The sequence below is a fragment of the Ceratotherium simum genome, chromosome 23, assembly GCF_057802395.1.
Source record: "Ceratotherium simum simum isolate JZ-2026a chromosome 23, ASM5780239v1, whole genome shotgun sequence".
Taxonomy (NCBI): Eukaryota; Metazoa; Chordata; class Mammalia; order Perissodactyla; family Rhinocerotidae; genus Ceratotherium; species Ceratotherium simum.
Genome location: NC_141922.1, coordinates 3,261,279 through 3,277,620, shown reverse-complemented (window position 1 = coordinate 3,277,620; position 16,342 = coordinate 3,261,279). Strand labels below are relative to the sequence as shown.

Genomic DNA, 16,342 nt, shown 5'->3' with positions numbered 1-16,342 from the left:
TGCAGTGTCTCCCCATGAGCCTCTCAGGAATTAGGGAGCACCATCAGCACCAGGGCGCACAACTTCCGCTGGATGTGGGCTCCCAGTCTGGTGGCTGCTTCTCACAGCAGCCTGGGTGCCGGGTGTGCTCACCACCCTGGGATTGGGACAAAGCTCAGAGAGGGTGAGGAAGCAGCTGGAGGTCACACTGCAGTCAGTGTTGAGGCCAGGTTCACACTCAGCCCCCTAAACCCAGGGTGAAGATGAGGCCCATGGGCCATCTCACACCTGCCTCCCTGGGCTGTCACCCCGTCCCCAGGGTACCAGTCCCTCCAGGCCACCCCCTGCCCAGGGTACCAGCCGGCAGGGGCCTCCAGGCCACGCATGCCTGTGCCTCTCCCTGCCGCCGGCAGATGGTGCTGCGGGCCCAGGCAGGACTCGCGGAGGGACCGGAGGGGAGGCTGGGAGGGAGCCTTCCTGCAGACACACGCTCTCCCTACCCCGCAGCCCTCCAGAGCCCAGGACGATGGGTGCGGGGAGGGGACCTAGGCCGACATGAGGGTGCGACACCGCTGCCACTGGGAGGGGACAGCTATGGGGGCGCTCCAGCTCGCTCCCACCTCCATGCCTTTGCACCGGCTGTTCCCCTTCCTGGGTTCCCTCAAGCTTGGGCTCCTGCTGGGGGCCACACAAGAGGCTGCTGTTACTGCCTCAAAGACGGGGAGGCCTGACCCTTGGCCCTGCAGCCCAGACCCTGCCCTGCCACTGAGACCCCGTCTCTCGGCCCCCCCAACTCCTCCGGGTCCCCAGCTGCAGCCAGGTCAGCCCTCTGAGGCTCTGTGCACTGCCCTCCTCCTGGAATGCCCTTGACAAGGATTCTGTGCTTGACTGAACTCTAGTCAGGCTCCTGAACCTCCTCCTGGGCCCAGCTGTTCCCCTTCTTGTTAAATCCAGTTTTAGCAAGAACCCCACCCTTGGTATCTGATCACCTCCATATGTGATTGGGTACCTCGTCCCCACCACCAGGTGAGGTCTGATCACCTGGCCGCCTTCAGCAAGAATCTTGTCCAGTTGGTTTAGCTAGAACCATCCCACCTCCCCAACTTAGGTTTCCTCTTAGTAATTTTCCATCTGCTGCCCTCACTTTCTCCTCCTTGGCTATAAATCCCCTCTTGACCCTGCTGTATTAAGCACTGAGCCCACTCTTTCCCCACTGTGGGAACCCACTGCTGCTGTCCCTGCACTTATGGCGATAGCCACCCTCCCCCATAAGTCTGCCTCACTGGTTTCCACAAGTGTCATAAATATGTTTTTCTTTAACATCCAGCCCCTCCTCACCACATCCTTGCTTTCCTAAACAAACTCCTCGCTCACTCCTGTTCATCCTTGGAGATCCCCGGCCCAGGTCACCTCCTCCGTGAGGCCACCCGTCTTCTCTGGGCTCCCGCAGCATTTACGCTCGCTGCTGTGGTTGGTTCAGCACGAACTCTCTGCGCACGGGCTCTGTGCTGGGTGCCTTGGGAGGTGGAGGTGGAGGCTGTGGTGTTGACGGGCGGGGCCGGGTAAGCACACCCAGCCCAGCCTCAGGAGGCAGGGTTGGGATTCCCGCCCCCACTGGGCTCCAGCATTTCCTGGCTCGGGGGTTACTCCCCTCCCTGAGCCTCCTGTGGAGTGACAGCACCCCACAGAGCACCCACCTGACGGGCCCACGCGCTCCCTGCTCAGTCCTGGTCCTGCCAGCCCAGCCAGGCTCGCTCTGCCCTGCCCACACCGCAGTCCTCCATCTGCTGGAGCCCTCCCCGCCCTCTGCCACCTGTCACTGCCCTGGGCAGCCTTTGTGCCCCTCCCCCAGCCCAGCCCCGGGGCTCCACCTGGGGGGCTTGGCTCACAGCCAGGCTCTCCCCACTGGACCCCGCGCCCTGTGAAGGTGCAGGCCTGGAGTTCCCTCCCTGCTGTGCCCCAGCCCCCAGTAGGCACCCACAAAATGCCCGCTGGGTGAAAAGAGTACCTGATCCCCCTGGTACAGGGGCCCAAGGAGGGGTCCCGCCCCGTGCCTCTGGGGCCCATGGCGTGGGAGCCCAGAGTCAGCAGAGGCCCCCCGTCCCCAAGCAGGCGCACTGCCCGGGGACACCGCTGCACCTTCCGGGGACGCCTCCTCCCTCCACACCCCTCTCCTAAGCCTTCGCAGAAAAAAAGAGGGGGGAAAGGCAAAAGACAGAGGCTTTCTCCTCCACTTTCTGAAAATGAGATTTTAAAAATAACTCGGAGGCGGTGGCAGTGCCGGGAGGGGATTATCCGGGTAGCGCGGGCGGCTCTGGGCAGGGCCTGCCGGCCCCTCCTCCTCGGCAGCCGCACTGGGCCCTCCTGGCCTGTGGCCTGCAGGCCTTTGCCTGGCTGCTCTCTCTGCCCGGAGCCCCTTGTCTGACCCTCAGGGAGGCAGGCGCCTCCGTTCCTCCCCACGGGGGGGCCTGCTGAGAAGGGAGGTGGCCGTGATGGTGGAGGAGGAAGGTGTGTTTGACCCCAGGCTGGAAGAGGTGTCCCCACTCTCACTTGGTGCGCCTGCCCCTTCTCTCTGCTCTTGATCCCCAGGCACATGGCCTCCTGGGCTGTTCCTGCTCCTCGGGCACTGTGCCTTCCCTGCACAGGGCCTTTGCACAGGAAGTTCCTCAGACCCTCTCCCCTCCCCTCTCAGGACATACTGCCCTTACCCTCAGCTTCCATATCAACTCCCCAGGAGGCTGTCCCTGGCCACAGAACGGCACGTGGAGTGTCCCCGTCACTGTCACAGCGCCCTGCCAGTTTCCTTCTGCATCCCTATCACATTGGTATTTCTTTTACTTATTGCTTTACTGGTCTTTTATCTCTCTCTCCAGCTAGACCACAGGCTCCGTGAGGTGGGGGACTGGGGAGCAGATGGTACTGGTCCCCCCATCACGTGGCATGTACTATTTCTGTAGTTCATTGCCAGCCCCTTTCTCTGTCTGCGGGGCTCTCTGGCCACTGGCTGAGGAGCCAGGGCATCAGCTGTCCTGGGAGCCCCTCTCTTCCTAGGACTGATGGGCAGGTGGGTGCCTCCACCCCTTGCCCCTCAGATAGGTGGCCCCGTGAGATGGAACCCCCGTGGCTCCCGGGGACAACCACTCGCCTGATAACACACTTGATGGGCTTCCTTCTGTCCCCTCAGTGTGCCCTGGGCTCCCTTCCCAAGTCACCTCTCGTCCTCAGATCTGTCTCAGGGTCTGGTGGTGGGCTGGCTGATGGCCACCAAAGATATCTATGTTCTCATCCCTGGAAGCTGTAGTTGCCACCCTGTACGGCAAAAAGGACTTTGCAGCTGTGATTAGGTTAAGGCTCTTCAGATGGGGAGACTATCCCGGATTGTCTGGGTGGTCCCTAAACACAGTCACGTGTACCTTGTAAGATGGAGGCAGAGGGAGTTTGATGCGCAGACGGAAGAGGAGGTGGCCATGCGGCCAGAGCGGCAGAGACTGGACTGGAGTGGTTTGGCTACAAACCAAGGGCACCGGCTGCCGCCAGAAGCCGGGAGAGGCAAGGAACGGATCCTCCCCTAGAGCCTTGTGGGGAGCGCGGCCCTGCCGACACCTTGATTTCGACCCAGTGACGCTGCTTTAAACCACCGAGTTTGTGGTCATTGGTTCCAGCAGCCACAGGAAACTAACAGCACGTGCTTCATCGTGCTCCAGGGGAGCCCAGACCGACACATCGGTCTGTCTTCATTACTGTGGCAAACGGGAAGCTGTCCCTCGTCCCTCCAGAAGCTAGGCACCTGGGCGCCCAGGTGTGTACTACACTTCCCAGCCTCCCTTGCGGCCAAGAGCAACCACGTGACTAAGTTCTCACCCCTGGCATCTGAGAAGTGAGTGCACTGTCGCCCCTCATGTTTTAAAAGGACACTGCCGGCCGTGACTGCCTCTCACCTGCCTCCTGGGCTGAGATGCGATGGGTGCGCCTCCGCTGCAACCCGGCAGAAAGACAACACCCTAGGAGTGCAGAGCCACGGCTGGAAGGAGCCTGGGCCCCCTGATGGCCCTGGGGAGCGGAGCTGCCTCACGGCCTGGACTGCTGGACGGCCGCATGAGGGAGACGAATGCTCCCTCTCATTGAGGCCACTGTATCGGGGGCTCCTTGTTACCAGAGCTTAGATGTCACTCTGACTAAGACATCGTGGTTGAGCGGCCACTGACTGGCCTGGGCCAGTCCCCGGGGCCTCGTGACGGTTTGTAGAAGGAGAATGTCAGTATCGGGTTTTTTCTCCTGTGTTAACCCCGCAATACTGACAGCTGAGCCGCCACCTGGCCTGATCCCACCAGGCCGAGCCCAGTGGACCTGACGCCTGCCCTGAGAGCTGGAGTGGCTGGAGTGCAGGACACTGGAAATACGGGCACCCACGTGCCCGCGGCTGACTGTGAGGCCCGAGGGCTGGTCGTGCTCCTGCGTGTGAGCACCGTGAGTGCCGGGCCCTCCCTCAGCCTTCCGGTCCCCCTCCAGGTCCCAGCCCAGGGCCAGGCCCGGCCACGGGCTCAGGAGGTGCTGGGGGTGGAAGGCAGCGTGTGCCAGGCGAGGGTATTGGCCCCGTGTGGGGGCTGATGGGGCACTGGGTCACCGCTCCTCAGGACCCCCAGTGGCACTCAGGGCCGAGGAATAAGAGCCCAGACCGCCACCTGGCCGGAGGCCGGACCCCGGAAACGCTCTTCGGGGCTCACGCTCAGGCCCTGGGGCCGTGACATCCATCCTGAGGGCGGGAGAGCCTTGCAGGGGGGGGGGGGTCCCACTCAGGAGGGGGAACGGGAGGGAGCTGTGGTCCCACTCTCGCTGGCTCCAGGAGCATGGGGGAGTTCTCTCCATCGTGGGCGCCTCTGTCGTTTTCTGTTCATGAACGTGAAACACGCTCCCTGGCTTCCAGAGGAGAGCTGAGGTGCCTTCCAGCCCCAGCCCACTGCCCCGAAGACCCTGTCACCAGGTGGCCAGTGTTCAGGGACGGGGGATTCTTCACGACCAGGTCGGATTTCCAGCTTTGTTACCCTATATTGTCCCTTCTCGAAGGTGCATTACATTTCTCATTTAACCCCAGGTCGGCTGATTTCAGCCCGGTTTTACAGATGGGGAAACTGAGGCTCAGGGAGGTTATGCTGTTTGCCCAGCCTGCACCGAGCCACTCCTGCCCAGTGTCCTCCTCAGCCGAGTTCCTGAGGGCGGTGGGAACACCAGGGGTGTAGTTCATTTGGGGGGGCGAGATTTCAGCTGTCCTGCCGGGCTGGGCTGACCATGTCCAGGGGTCTGGCCCAGGGGAGGTGTCCAGGCCTGCCCTCGAGGGGCTCCCAGGGACGGAGACGGTAGAGGGGCTGCAGGGTCCTCACCATGACAGGCACAGCCTCCTGCACCTCCCCTCACGCACCCTCCAAGGCCTGAGGGCGGCACTCAACCCAGAGATCTAATGAGGGAGGCAGGGGCCCTGGACTCAGAGATGGGGCTGCGTGTAACCCAATGCATTCAGGAGTCCTCACCAGGACACATGGGGACACGGGGAACACACGGGAGGCAAAGGCAGGTCCCAATCTGACAAGGCAACTTTCAGTGGGAGGGCCAGCCAGGCCCTGTGGGGCCCTGAGGTGTGGAGCAGGCAGGGAGGGCTTCTTGGAGGAGGCGGTGTGAGTGAGTCTGCATTGCAGAGGAGGGTGGGAAGGGTACCGGGCAGAGGCGTGGAGGTGCGGAGATGCAGGAACAGAGCACAAGAGACTTCCAGCAGGCCACCTTTCTTTCCTCTGGGGCAGCACTGCAGTAGCAGTCCGAGGGGCTGGGTAACAAACAGCCCTGGGCCTGTGGAGTGGCTCAGCTGCCATAGGAGTTTATTTCTTGCTCGCATAACAGTCTGAGATGGGGTCTGGGGCCCCAGGCTAGGAGTGTGTCTAGGTCTTCGCCTGAGGGTGTCTCTGGCCACTGGAGGCCGCTGTGGGCCGTCACGCTGGGGAGTAACATCTCTCCAGGAGTGCTCACGGGAGTCAGAGATGACCGCCTGGCCCGGGCTCTTGGGCAGGCACGGTGATTCTGAAGCCGTCCCAGCTGCCCACAGCAGTCACAGCGTCCCCACGTGCCCTCGTGGGCTTCCTTCCTTTCGCTGCCTTACGTCCCTGCTTCCCCACTGGTGCTGGGGTCTGCTCTGGGGGAACCCAAACCCACACGGGTTCCTGGAGGCCAGGGGCCCGGTCTGACCCATATCTTGGGGACTATGGAGTTGCTGAGGACGGGGCTGCCAACCCACGCCCTGGACCCTTGGAACACCCGTGGGATGCCCGAGGTTGGGCCAGGCGGCCAGCCTCAGCTGGATCATGGCCTCTACTGCCCCGTGAGCATGTACAGGACGGGGCTGTGGGCACCAGACTGACCTGAGCAAAGGGCGAAGGAGGGGTGTGTGGCCCGATTAACCTGGGCAGGTTGGTGGGGACGGGCCGGAGGTCTCTGAGGGCCAGGGCGGGGTCACGATGGTTCCTGAGCAGGGCCAGGTGAGCTGCAGGGGTGTGGGGGAAGGGCCACTGTGCCCTCCGAGCCCCCTTACCCCCCTCCCAGCCCCAGCCCACTTCCAGGTGGGGCCCCTTTAAATGCAAGGTTCTCTCCTCCCCTAGGGCCCCTCCCCCAGTCTCCTGGGCAGCCAGGTAAACAAGCCTGACCCCACCTGCAGACATGACCTCCCCCTGTGCAGGGGACCCCAGTCCAGCAGGCCTGCCCCCTCCTTCTGTAGCCACTCCAGGTGAGACACGGTGTGGGGGAGGGATGGAGGAGAAAGGGGTGTCCACAGTAGGGGGGCTCTGAGTATGTGGGAGAGGAAGCCGCCATCCCACCTCCTCTTCCTGGGGGGCGCCCTGCAAAGGTCACACAGCAGGACAGGGCCGGGGTGGGGGCATCGACCCCATCCCCTAACAGTCCCTTCTTCCTGCGCTCCTGCAGGACCCGCTGCCCTGCCGCCCCCCCGGGGGTCCCACAGCCTTTGGACCTGAGCCTGGAGGTGGGCCAGGGTCCCCCTTGCTCTTCGGGGCCCCTTCCATATCATTCTCTGGCCCTCCTTCCCCACCGCCTCCCCCAAACCCCAGTGCTGGCTCCCAGGCCCTCAGAAGTACACACCCACTGCCCAGGCTGGGGAGGGGCAGTCATTCACCTCCACTGAGGTCACTCTCCCACCTTGGGTTTGGACTCTGGTCACCGACCCTCTTTCCATCTCTGCTGTCATCACACTGGTGATTTCTTCCCTCATCCTGGCCCCTCAGTCTCCCAGACTCCTCGCCAAGGATCTTGTCCCCCATACCCAGCCACCCAGCCCTGGTCATGCCCTTGGCCTTGTCAGTCCCTAAACTGCAGCACAGCCATGACTCCACCCATGACCCCACCCCGGGAGTCTGGCCCCAGCTCACGCCCTCTAGAGCAGGAGCCCAGCGCCCCCCAGGCGAACTGCTGTCCACCCTTTCTAGCACATTTCCACCTCCGCCCACCGTCCTCCCTCCCGCTCCCTGCTCACCCGGCACTGCCACGATCCTCACACCCTCACGCACCCCTCCCTCTCTTGTTTCATTGTACCAGCCTGGCAACTCCCCAACTCTCTGCCCACTCCTCGCCTGCTCCCATACAGCTGAGTGGAGCTGGGGGTGAACCCGACCACGCTAACGCTCTCTTCAAATCCCGGAGCGTGAGCCTGCAGGGGGCTCCCACGCTGGGTCCCCTGCATTCCTGTCTGTCCGGTCCCTCGCTCTCTCCTAGCAACGACCTTGCACCTCTGTCTCTCCGAGCCCCACCCGCCTCTGCCTCCTCTCACTCAGCTGCTGGCCTTGCTCCTTCTTTCACCGAAGCCATCGAAGAGGACTCCATGGTCCCTGGCACCACCTCCCCTGTGCCCACGCTCTGTCCTCCCCCGCCTGCTCCCTGCCCCACCCACCCCTGCTCCAGCCGAGGCCAACTTCCAGCTCGTCCTTCCCTCCCACTCCCCGCCACCCCTCAGCGCCTCTCCACCCACCCTCTCCTGTAGCATGACGTTCTCTCTTTACTAGATCTTTCCCATCAACATAAAAGCATGCTGCCATTTATCCTATCTCTTGACCCCGCTTCCCTTTTAGCTGCCACCCTATTTCTCTGCTCCCCACTTACAGCAAAATTACTCTTCGAGAGGTTACTTATACTTGCTGCCTCCCCAGTGTTCCCTCTCATTTGCTCCTGAACCCACTCGAACCTTCATTTCCGGCACTTTGCTAACGCAGCTCTGGTCAAAGTCACCGACGACCTCCATGCTGCTAAACCCGAGGTCAGCTCTCAGGCCATAGGCAGGTCATGGCTCAGGATGGCCCCACCTCCTCGCTCGGCTCCCAGAACCCCCCACCTCCTGGCTTTCCTCCTGCATCACTGCCAGCTCCTTCTCAGTCTCCTCGCTGGCTCCTCCTCCTCCCCCTGACCTGGGGAGGGTAGAGAGCCCAGGTGGGCTTCTCAGGCCTCTTCTCTCCCTGTCTTCACATCCTTGGTGATCTCATCCAGTTCCGGGGCTTTAAATACCATCTCCCAGGTCCACCACCAGCCCGGAGCCCCGGCCCAACTCCTGACTCACAGCCCCCTGTCCTCCGCACCTCTCCCCAGGCCAGTCTAAAGGCATCCACCGTCCAAAGAAGCCTCCTGACTCCCCAGCCCAGCCTGCTCCTCTCTCAACTGACCCCACAGATCAGTAAATGGGACCTCCTTGCTTCCAGTTGCTCGGGCCAAAACCCTCCGAGTCCTCCTCTTTCTCCACTCCACACCCCCATCCCTCCAACAGCAAATCCTGTCGTTCTATCCTCAAGACATCCAGAGTCTGAGCACTTCTCAGTGCCGCCCTGGTTGCACTGCCAGCCCCTCTCCCCTGGATCACTGCCCTGCCTGCCCCATGCTGCCCGCCCCCCTCCCCCCTGTCTGCACCACGACGGCCAAACTCGCCAGGCTAAACGCAAGTCAGAGAGTGTCACTCCTCTCAGGGGCCCCAGGGGCCCTCTCCTCTCCTCTCCTGGGGGCCCCATCCACGATTCTCCTCTTCTCCACAGCTTTCCCTCACCCCCAGCCCGTAGCAACACCCCACAGCCCTCCCCGACAGCCCATCCCCCTGCTGGTATGAGTGCCAGGCCAGCCACTCGCCCTGGAGGCCTGCAGGGAGGAGGCGTCCTGGTGGATGGAGGGGCTGCCCAGGATGAGGCCCTGCTCCCAGCCCATCGGGGGCAGAGGCTCCTGCACGGTGGCCTTGGAGCTGTCCACGGTGCTGGGCGCTGCAGGCCCTGAGCTGGCCGCTGCCCGGGTCAGCTGCTTTGGCGTTGTCAGTGGGGTTGAGCCAGGAAAGCACTTTCCAGTGGCAAAGCAGGTTTGTCAACGCTATTTTTCAGAAGGGGAGGCAGGCGCAGGGAAGCGAAATGACTAGTCCAGAGTCTCACAGGTAGAATGTAGGACCCCCGACCCAGTTGCTGGCTCTTTTCCCTGGCGTGCACAGGAAACCTGCGTGTGTGCTGTTCACGGCTGTGGCGGGCGCCCAGCACGGCGCCCGTCTGGCACACAGCAGGTGCCCCGTGAGTATCTGTGTGAAGGGGAGGACAGTCACCATCAGGAGGCTCTTGAGCCGGGAAGGTGTGGCATAGTGGCCAGGGATACCCAGCCGGGGTTCTGAGTCAGGTTCTGGGTGTGACTTCTCTGGGTCTGTATCCTCACCAGTATAACGGACTGGATACTGTCGCCCCCTCTCGGGGTGCTGGGAGAAGGACCTGAGAATCCATCATCAGAGCCTTGAATAGGTTCATCGATTCCCTCCTCCCAGGCCCCCCAGTCCTGCCTGTCCTCAGGGAGCTGCCCAGGCTGTCCTGTGTCCACCCGAGGCTTGTCTATATCCCTCTCTGGGCTTGTGCTCAAGGAAGGTCCGTGCCTGCCTCACTCCCTTCAGCGTGCCCAGAGATAAGCGCGTTTGCTGAATGAATGAAGAAAGGAAGGAATGAAGGAGAGAACGAAGGGGTCTCTGCTGACTCGGGGGCCCGGAGCTGGGCACCACAGCCCCCACAGGGTGTGGGCATGGAACAGCAGCTTGGGCTGCTGTCTGGGGCCATGGAGGGGCTTCGAGGGTGTGGGGGACCCAAACCAGGGGCACAGTGCTGTGTTCACACCCACAAGATTCTCTGAGACGGGTCCCCGGACTTCACCAGATCCCGGAATCCCCGCGTGACTCACTGCAAGGCCACGGGACAGGGATCTAGAGACTCTTCCATTTCTCCGGGGACGTGCTCCCGGGCGAGAGTGTCCAACAGACACAGAACCGGCTCACCTTCCAACCTGACCCCTCTCCCCCGGGGCGGCTCCTCCCCGGGGCCCAGGGTCGCTGTGCCCAGGCCGGGAAGCGGGCTGTCACCCTGCGCTCCTCCCCACCTGCATCTACAAGGGCTGGCATTTGGCCCCTCAGCGTCCCCCCAGCCGAGCGCCTCTGTCCGTGTCCATACTTCATCCTGACCTGGATCTGACCCCACCTGCAGGCCGGGCCCCACAGTCCGTTCCCTGCACAGCCCAGGATGAGCTCGCATCTGAGGGCCACCCGTCACCCCTGTCCAGTCTCCGCTGTCTGAGGGACGAGCCAACATCAGGAGCTTGTGTGGCAGGCCGTGCAGGGTCAGCCCCACCACCTACCCAGACTTCTCTCCATCCGGAACTTTCCGCCCAAGTAATATTTAGTGGTGTACACTCTGCCTTTCTGGTCCTTCCTAGTTGGTTGGTGCTGTCCCCTCAGGAACGCCGCCTTCCCCTTCCCTCCCCACCAGCACGTAGCCCTCACCTTGGCTCTCCAAGGCTCGCCCAGGCAGCAGGTCCTGCCACCTCTCTCCCCGCCGCCCCGCCTGGCTTGGCAGCTCTAACTGTCCCACGGTGGGGACTCATGCTCTAGCCCTTCCGTGCCCCCGCCCCGCAGGTCCCGCAGCGCCCCCGGAGCCCCCCTTCCCGGACATCTACTGCGGGGACGCGCAGCTCTGGGAGGCGCACTTCCGCGGCATCGGGCGCGCCTACCGCGCGCTGGGCAAGGAGGACGACTTCGCCATCCGCCTGCTCACCGAGGACTTCACGCTGCCCTTCCCGTTCGCCTGGCCGCCGGGGCCCGACCCGGCCCGCGGGCCGCTCTTCTACGACCCGCACGACCGCGCGGGCTTCGACTTCCTGCTGCGGGGCCCGGGCGCGCCGCCCCCCGCGCTGCTGCGGCCCCTGCACAGCACGGCGCAGGCGGCCCGGCGCAAGCGGCGCCTGGAGCGCCTGGCGCGCAGCTACGCGCACGCGGGCCCCGGCCAGCACCCCGGCCTCGTGCTGCTCGCGCCCGCGCCCGCGCACGCGCACGCGCCCGAGGCCGGCACCCCCGCGGCCGCGCCCCCCGGCTGGGCGAGCCCCCGGCTGCCCCGAGAAAGTTAATAAAGTTGCCTCTGCTTCTGCCGACCCCCAGGCTCTCTGCTGCACACACCTGGACGGACATCTGATGCCGGCGCGGTCCTGATCCCAGCTCTGCCCCCAGGCCAGGCCTGGTCAGCCGTGGTGCCCGATACCCACGTGGGTCTCAAGTGGACAGTGAATGAAGCAGTGAAATCGAAATGGCAGCTGGGGCAGGCTGGCCTCGCGACAATGGCTGTCAGAGGGATAGAGGACCTGGGGTAGGGAGGGTGGGGGCCGGGCCCTGCCCGGTGGTGCCTGCCCTCTGGGATCTTAGCGCAGCTCTGTGGTGGGGATAAGCGGCCCCATTCCACACATGAGGACCCCCAGGTCTCAGCTCCTCCAAGGAGCAGCTGGCATCTGGTTCCCCGTGTGTGTGACTCCAAGTTCGGTAGTTTTGCCATTTTCCATGACAGAGGGGTGTCCGGATGTGGGGAGATGGGGTAGATGGAGAGGCAGATGCGGGGAGACAGGAGATGGATGGAGAGGCAGAGGGAAGGACAACAGGTGGCTAAGCAGGGAGAAAGGAACTTGAGGAGTTGACAGTACAGGGGGGTGGGGGCAGAGGGTGTGACAGAGAAAGGGACGCCAAGGCGGGAACGCCACGGCACAGTCCCCAGAACTGCTGTGCCCCCACTGCCCTCCCTCTGCAGGCTCTGGGGAGAAGGGGGAGCCTCCTGCTCCCCGCTTGTGGCTAAGAGAATTGGTTCAGACTGGTACAACCACCAGCAACTGGCCCTCATCCTGGGCGCATCTCCCTCTGCGGGTGACAAGGCGGGGCAGAGGCCTGTCTGGCGTAGGCTGCTGGCCGCAGGGCAGGACCACTGCACGCATGCCCCCTGCAGCTTCCTCCTCCGACCTGCTGGGCCAAAGGCCCCGGCCTCCTCTGTGGAGGGGGCGGGTTTGGGGTCCAGGTGTGCAGGGGGCGGTGGGCAGGCCGGGAGGATGCTGTTCTCACCAAGCGCAGATGGAATCAGAGCTTATTTTTCCCTTTCTTCTAATCTGGAAGTTATTTATAGCTTCCTAGTCGTGGGCAGAAATGTTTTCTCCAAAGTCTTGCTTGGTCTGCTGAGGACCAGGGACAGGAAGTCCCACCTCTGGAGGAGAAGGAGGTCCCCAGGCTCTAGAAGAGGGGTCTCCGCCTTCCCCCTCCTCTGCCTCCGCCCCCCTCCCCCCACTCCCCGTAAGACTCCTAGCTCCTGCTCCAGGCCCCTTCCCGCCTGCGGACTTGTCTCTGATTTTACAGAGACGCCCGGCAGTGACAGTGTAATACTTACGCATTTGAATCGCGTCGGGCAGCCGCGATCGTGGTGTTAGGGGTTATATATTCTGCGTTGCATATTAATTGTTTGGGGTCCCCCAGGAGCAGTCCCTAAACACGGAATCGAGTGCAGGTGGTTTATTTGGGCGGTGACGCCCGGAAACACAGGTCGGGGAGCGAGGAAGTGGGACAGAGAAGGGAGGGAGCCCGCCAAGAGTGTGAAGAGCAGCTGGAGGGCCGCTGGGCCCGGAGACAGAGTGGGGCAGGGCCGCCCACCCCTGGGACAAGGGAGCCAAGAACTGCGTCACTGCCCCCCAGGGGCACTGACTCTGTCAGTTCAGCTCGCCCTGCGGGCCCGAGCAGGCCCCTCCTGAAAACAGCAGAAATGGAGAGTGGCCATTTAGGAACTTTTGTAGCAAGTTGACAGAGTCATTTTATGACTGTAGAATGTAATAACAAGAATTTGGGGGTTATATTTAGTATGTTCTTTTTAAGTAGAAATTTTTCTAGAAATGTATTTTTAATGTAATTTATGAAAGTATTGGTCTGTGACATTGGAAATAGAAATGCTGGTCCTTTACCACCACTAGTTTGAGAAGCATTGACTTAGGGCACAAGATCCCAAAGTTAGTAACTTGATAAAGAAACAAACATGATTTAAAAAAAAAAAGTAAAACAGGGAGATAAGTTCTATGAAGAGGATGAATAGGGACAGACCCTATTTCAAACAGAGTGGTCAGGGAGGGCCTCTCAGAGGAGGTGGTGTTTAAACTAAGATTGGGAGAATGAGGAGGAGCCAGTCGTGTGAACACTGGGGGAGGGTACTCCAGGCAGGGGGACAGCACGGCCAAAGGCTGGCTGTAGATAAGAGCTTTAAGGGTCAGAGGACCAGAAGCAGGGGCTGCGAGGCCAGGGCGGAGTGTGCCAGAAGGGAGACGCACCGGCTGATGAGCAGCCGCCCTCCTTACAGGGGCACAACGCTCCAGGGGTCCAAAGCCCTTTCACATCCACTGCACCCCTTCATCCTCACTGCAATTCCTGAGGTCAGTGGACAGATGAGGACACTGAGGCCTAGAGAGGGGAAGGGACTTGCCCAAGGGCATACGGCAGTGTGTTATTAGAACTTCACATTACAGCCACAGAAGGCCCCGCTTCAACTGGCTTAAACCACAAAAGGTTCAAAAACGGTTCATGTAACTGGAAGGTCCAGAGCTTCAGGTAAGGTTTGATCCAGGGGCTCAAGGTTAGCTCCAGTGAGTAACGTGCGTTGATTGGCTTAGGCCTCTGTTCCCTGTGGCTGCGGGTGTGATTACCTTGACTGAATTCTAAGAACAAGGCCCGGAGCACTATGATGGCCCAGGTGAGGGAGAATGGAAGGGGTGATGGAGAATGACTGCCATGTTCATCACAGCCAGGAGGTGTGAGCACTGGGATTTGGCCCCAGGGCTGACTTTTTCTGCCAAATCTTCCAGTTGGAAATGCTGCTCCCAGGGAGAAGCATGCTCAGAAGCAGCCCCGGGGGGGCCTGTGCCCTTTTGTGTAAAGCAGAGTTGAGAATCTGTTTGCTGAGCGCCTGCTTGGTGTGGGGCCCAGTTCTGGGGCCGAGCATTCGGGGAGGGAAGACACTGCCTGTGTCAAGGAGCTCATGGATTTGGGGTTGGGTGGGCATCAGAACAGCGCCCTGCTCTTTACCCCTTTGACGAGAGCCTGGGCAGTCCCTCTGGGACTCAGCTTCTGCTTCCCTCCCTCACACAGGGAGAACCATGGAGCCCTCACCTTGCCCTTTTTGCTGTGGCTGCCAGGATGCTCAGTTGTGCCCAGTTGCTGTAACTTTCCTCAGGCATGATCTTCTGGGGCAACGTGCTCTCCCTGCTGGCGTCGTTGTCTTCTCCAGCTGTCTGGCTTTGAAGTCTTAGGAGGCGGGGCTAGGATTATAAGAATGATGCTTCAAATTATTTTTGGAAATTGGAGGGAAACACCTCCTTTCTAAAGTCACAGGTCCTGGATCTGGGAGGCATCACTTTGCCCCCACCTGCTCCCCCATTGACTTGCCAGGAGATTCTGCCGTCTTCTCAGAACAAAGCCCCGTAGTCTGTGTTGTCATATTGTGGCTGCCGTGTCAGGGGCCGGCCGCTGTGACCTCAGGCTCTGGGACCCACTGGCTGGGCAGCAGCTACAGCCTGGCTTTCGGGGACCACAGACCTCAGCTTGAATACTAGGTCCTCCACCCACTCACTCTCTTCCCTGGCCTCGGGTCCTCGGCTGTCAGCAGGAGCACAGTCACAGAGCCTCCTGGCAGGGTGCTGGGAGGATGCGGGCGATCTGGCTGGTCAGGCCCCTGGGCCGGCCTGGCACATGGAGAGAGCCTGACAGAGAGAGGGCAGCCGTGTCCACCAGGATTGTCCACTCTCCCGGTGGCTATCACTTGTCCCTTGTCTTAACCCAGGGTGGCCGCCCCTCCTCTGTCCAGGGTCCTGCTTACCCCCTGGAGCCGAGGCTGCCTGCTCTCTCTCCGCTCAGCCCCAGAACATGCCTTCTCTCCACCCCCCGTGCTCGGGCCGCCAGCGGCCTTGCAGGTAGTGGACATCACCTTTGGGGCAGCAGCCCTGAGAGGGCAGGATGTGACCTGTCAACGTTGGCTGAGGACCCCCTGCACCTAGAACCCCGCTGGGCAACAGTGGGTGCTCAGTGAGTATTTTCTGAATGTGTGAAGGTGACCCGGGCATGTGACCTTGCTGAGCAGAGGAGCTGGGCATCCTGGGGTCCCACCGCCATTTGGGCGCAGGCAGAGCCCCGGGGGGGGAGGGCGGAAATCTGGGGCATCAGCTCAGAACCCTGAGGCTGGGTTCTCTCTTTTTCAAGGCCACCACTGGTTTCCCAGGGAGATAGGAGCCTGCACGCCCTTCGATATTCACAGGAGGCGGCTCCTGTTTGATTCCTGGGCTTCTGGGAGCAGGGGTCGGGCACCCCCCCACCCCCGCCTCTGCTCCACTTTCCTGGAGAACAGACTCTGAGGAGCAGCGAGGATGTTTAATTAATTGCAATTACCATCTTCAAAGGAAGCCGCGAGTTGAAAGTTGTTCCTAATTACTGTGTTATGGTGTCGGCCGGCTCCCCAAATTGATTGTGTTAGAATTTCCGATGGAGGATTAATTGAGTTGCCGTGAGGACCCACTTGCGTCCCCGCCTTTAGATAAAGCCCGCGGTCAGCCCCGGCAGAGGCGCGGCCTGGAATGATGATGAGGCTGGGGCCCGCGGGAGGCTGGAGGCAGCCGCCTGGGTGAAGAGCTCAACGCCAAGGTGGAGCTGCGGGCGCTGGGTCTGGCTCCCGAGTGGAGGCGTGGGCCCACCAGACCGGCTCCGTGTGGTCACTAGTGTAGTGCACCAAACGCCTCCTGTTCCTGCCTTCTAGACTTCCCGGGGGCACTGCTCCCCCAGACCCCTGCGGTTGGGTGGGGTCGGGTGACAAGTGCTGGCCAGTGAGTCGTGGGCACCGTGACATCTGTCACTTCTGGGTCAGAGCATTTACTGCCAGTGCAAGACCCTCTGGAGTCCTTGTTCTCTCTGTCACGGTGATGGGCGGTGCTGGAGACAGGGGCTCCTCCTCCGTCCTGAGTCCCTGGGGGACCTGCTGCGTGGGTG

The 16,342-nt window shown here is 61.8% G+C and overlaps 1 protein-coding gene across 1 annotated transcript; it reads left to right on the top strand.

The window, feature by feature from the left end:
* The first annotated feature begins 6,678 nt into the window (after positions 1-6,678).
* C23H8orf90 (chromosome 23 C8orf90 homolog) lies at positions 6,679-11,424 on the top strand. The gene is made up of 2 exons (XM_087447110.1): positions 6,679-6,757; positions 10,937-11,424. Exons 1-2 carry the CDS (start codon positions 6,679-6,681, stop codon positions 11,422-11,424), a joined length of 567 nt encoding a protein of 188 aa, XP_087303236.1.
* Positions 11,425-16,342: the final 4,918 nt, after the last annotated feature.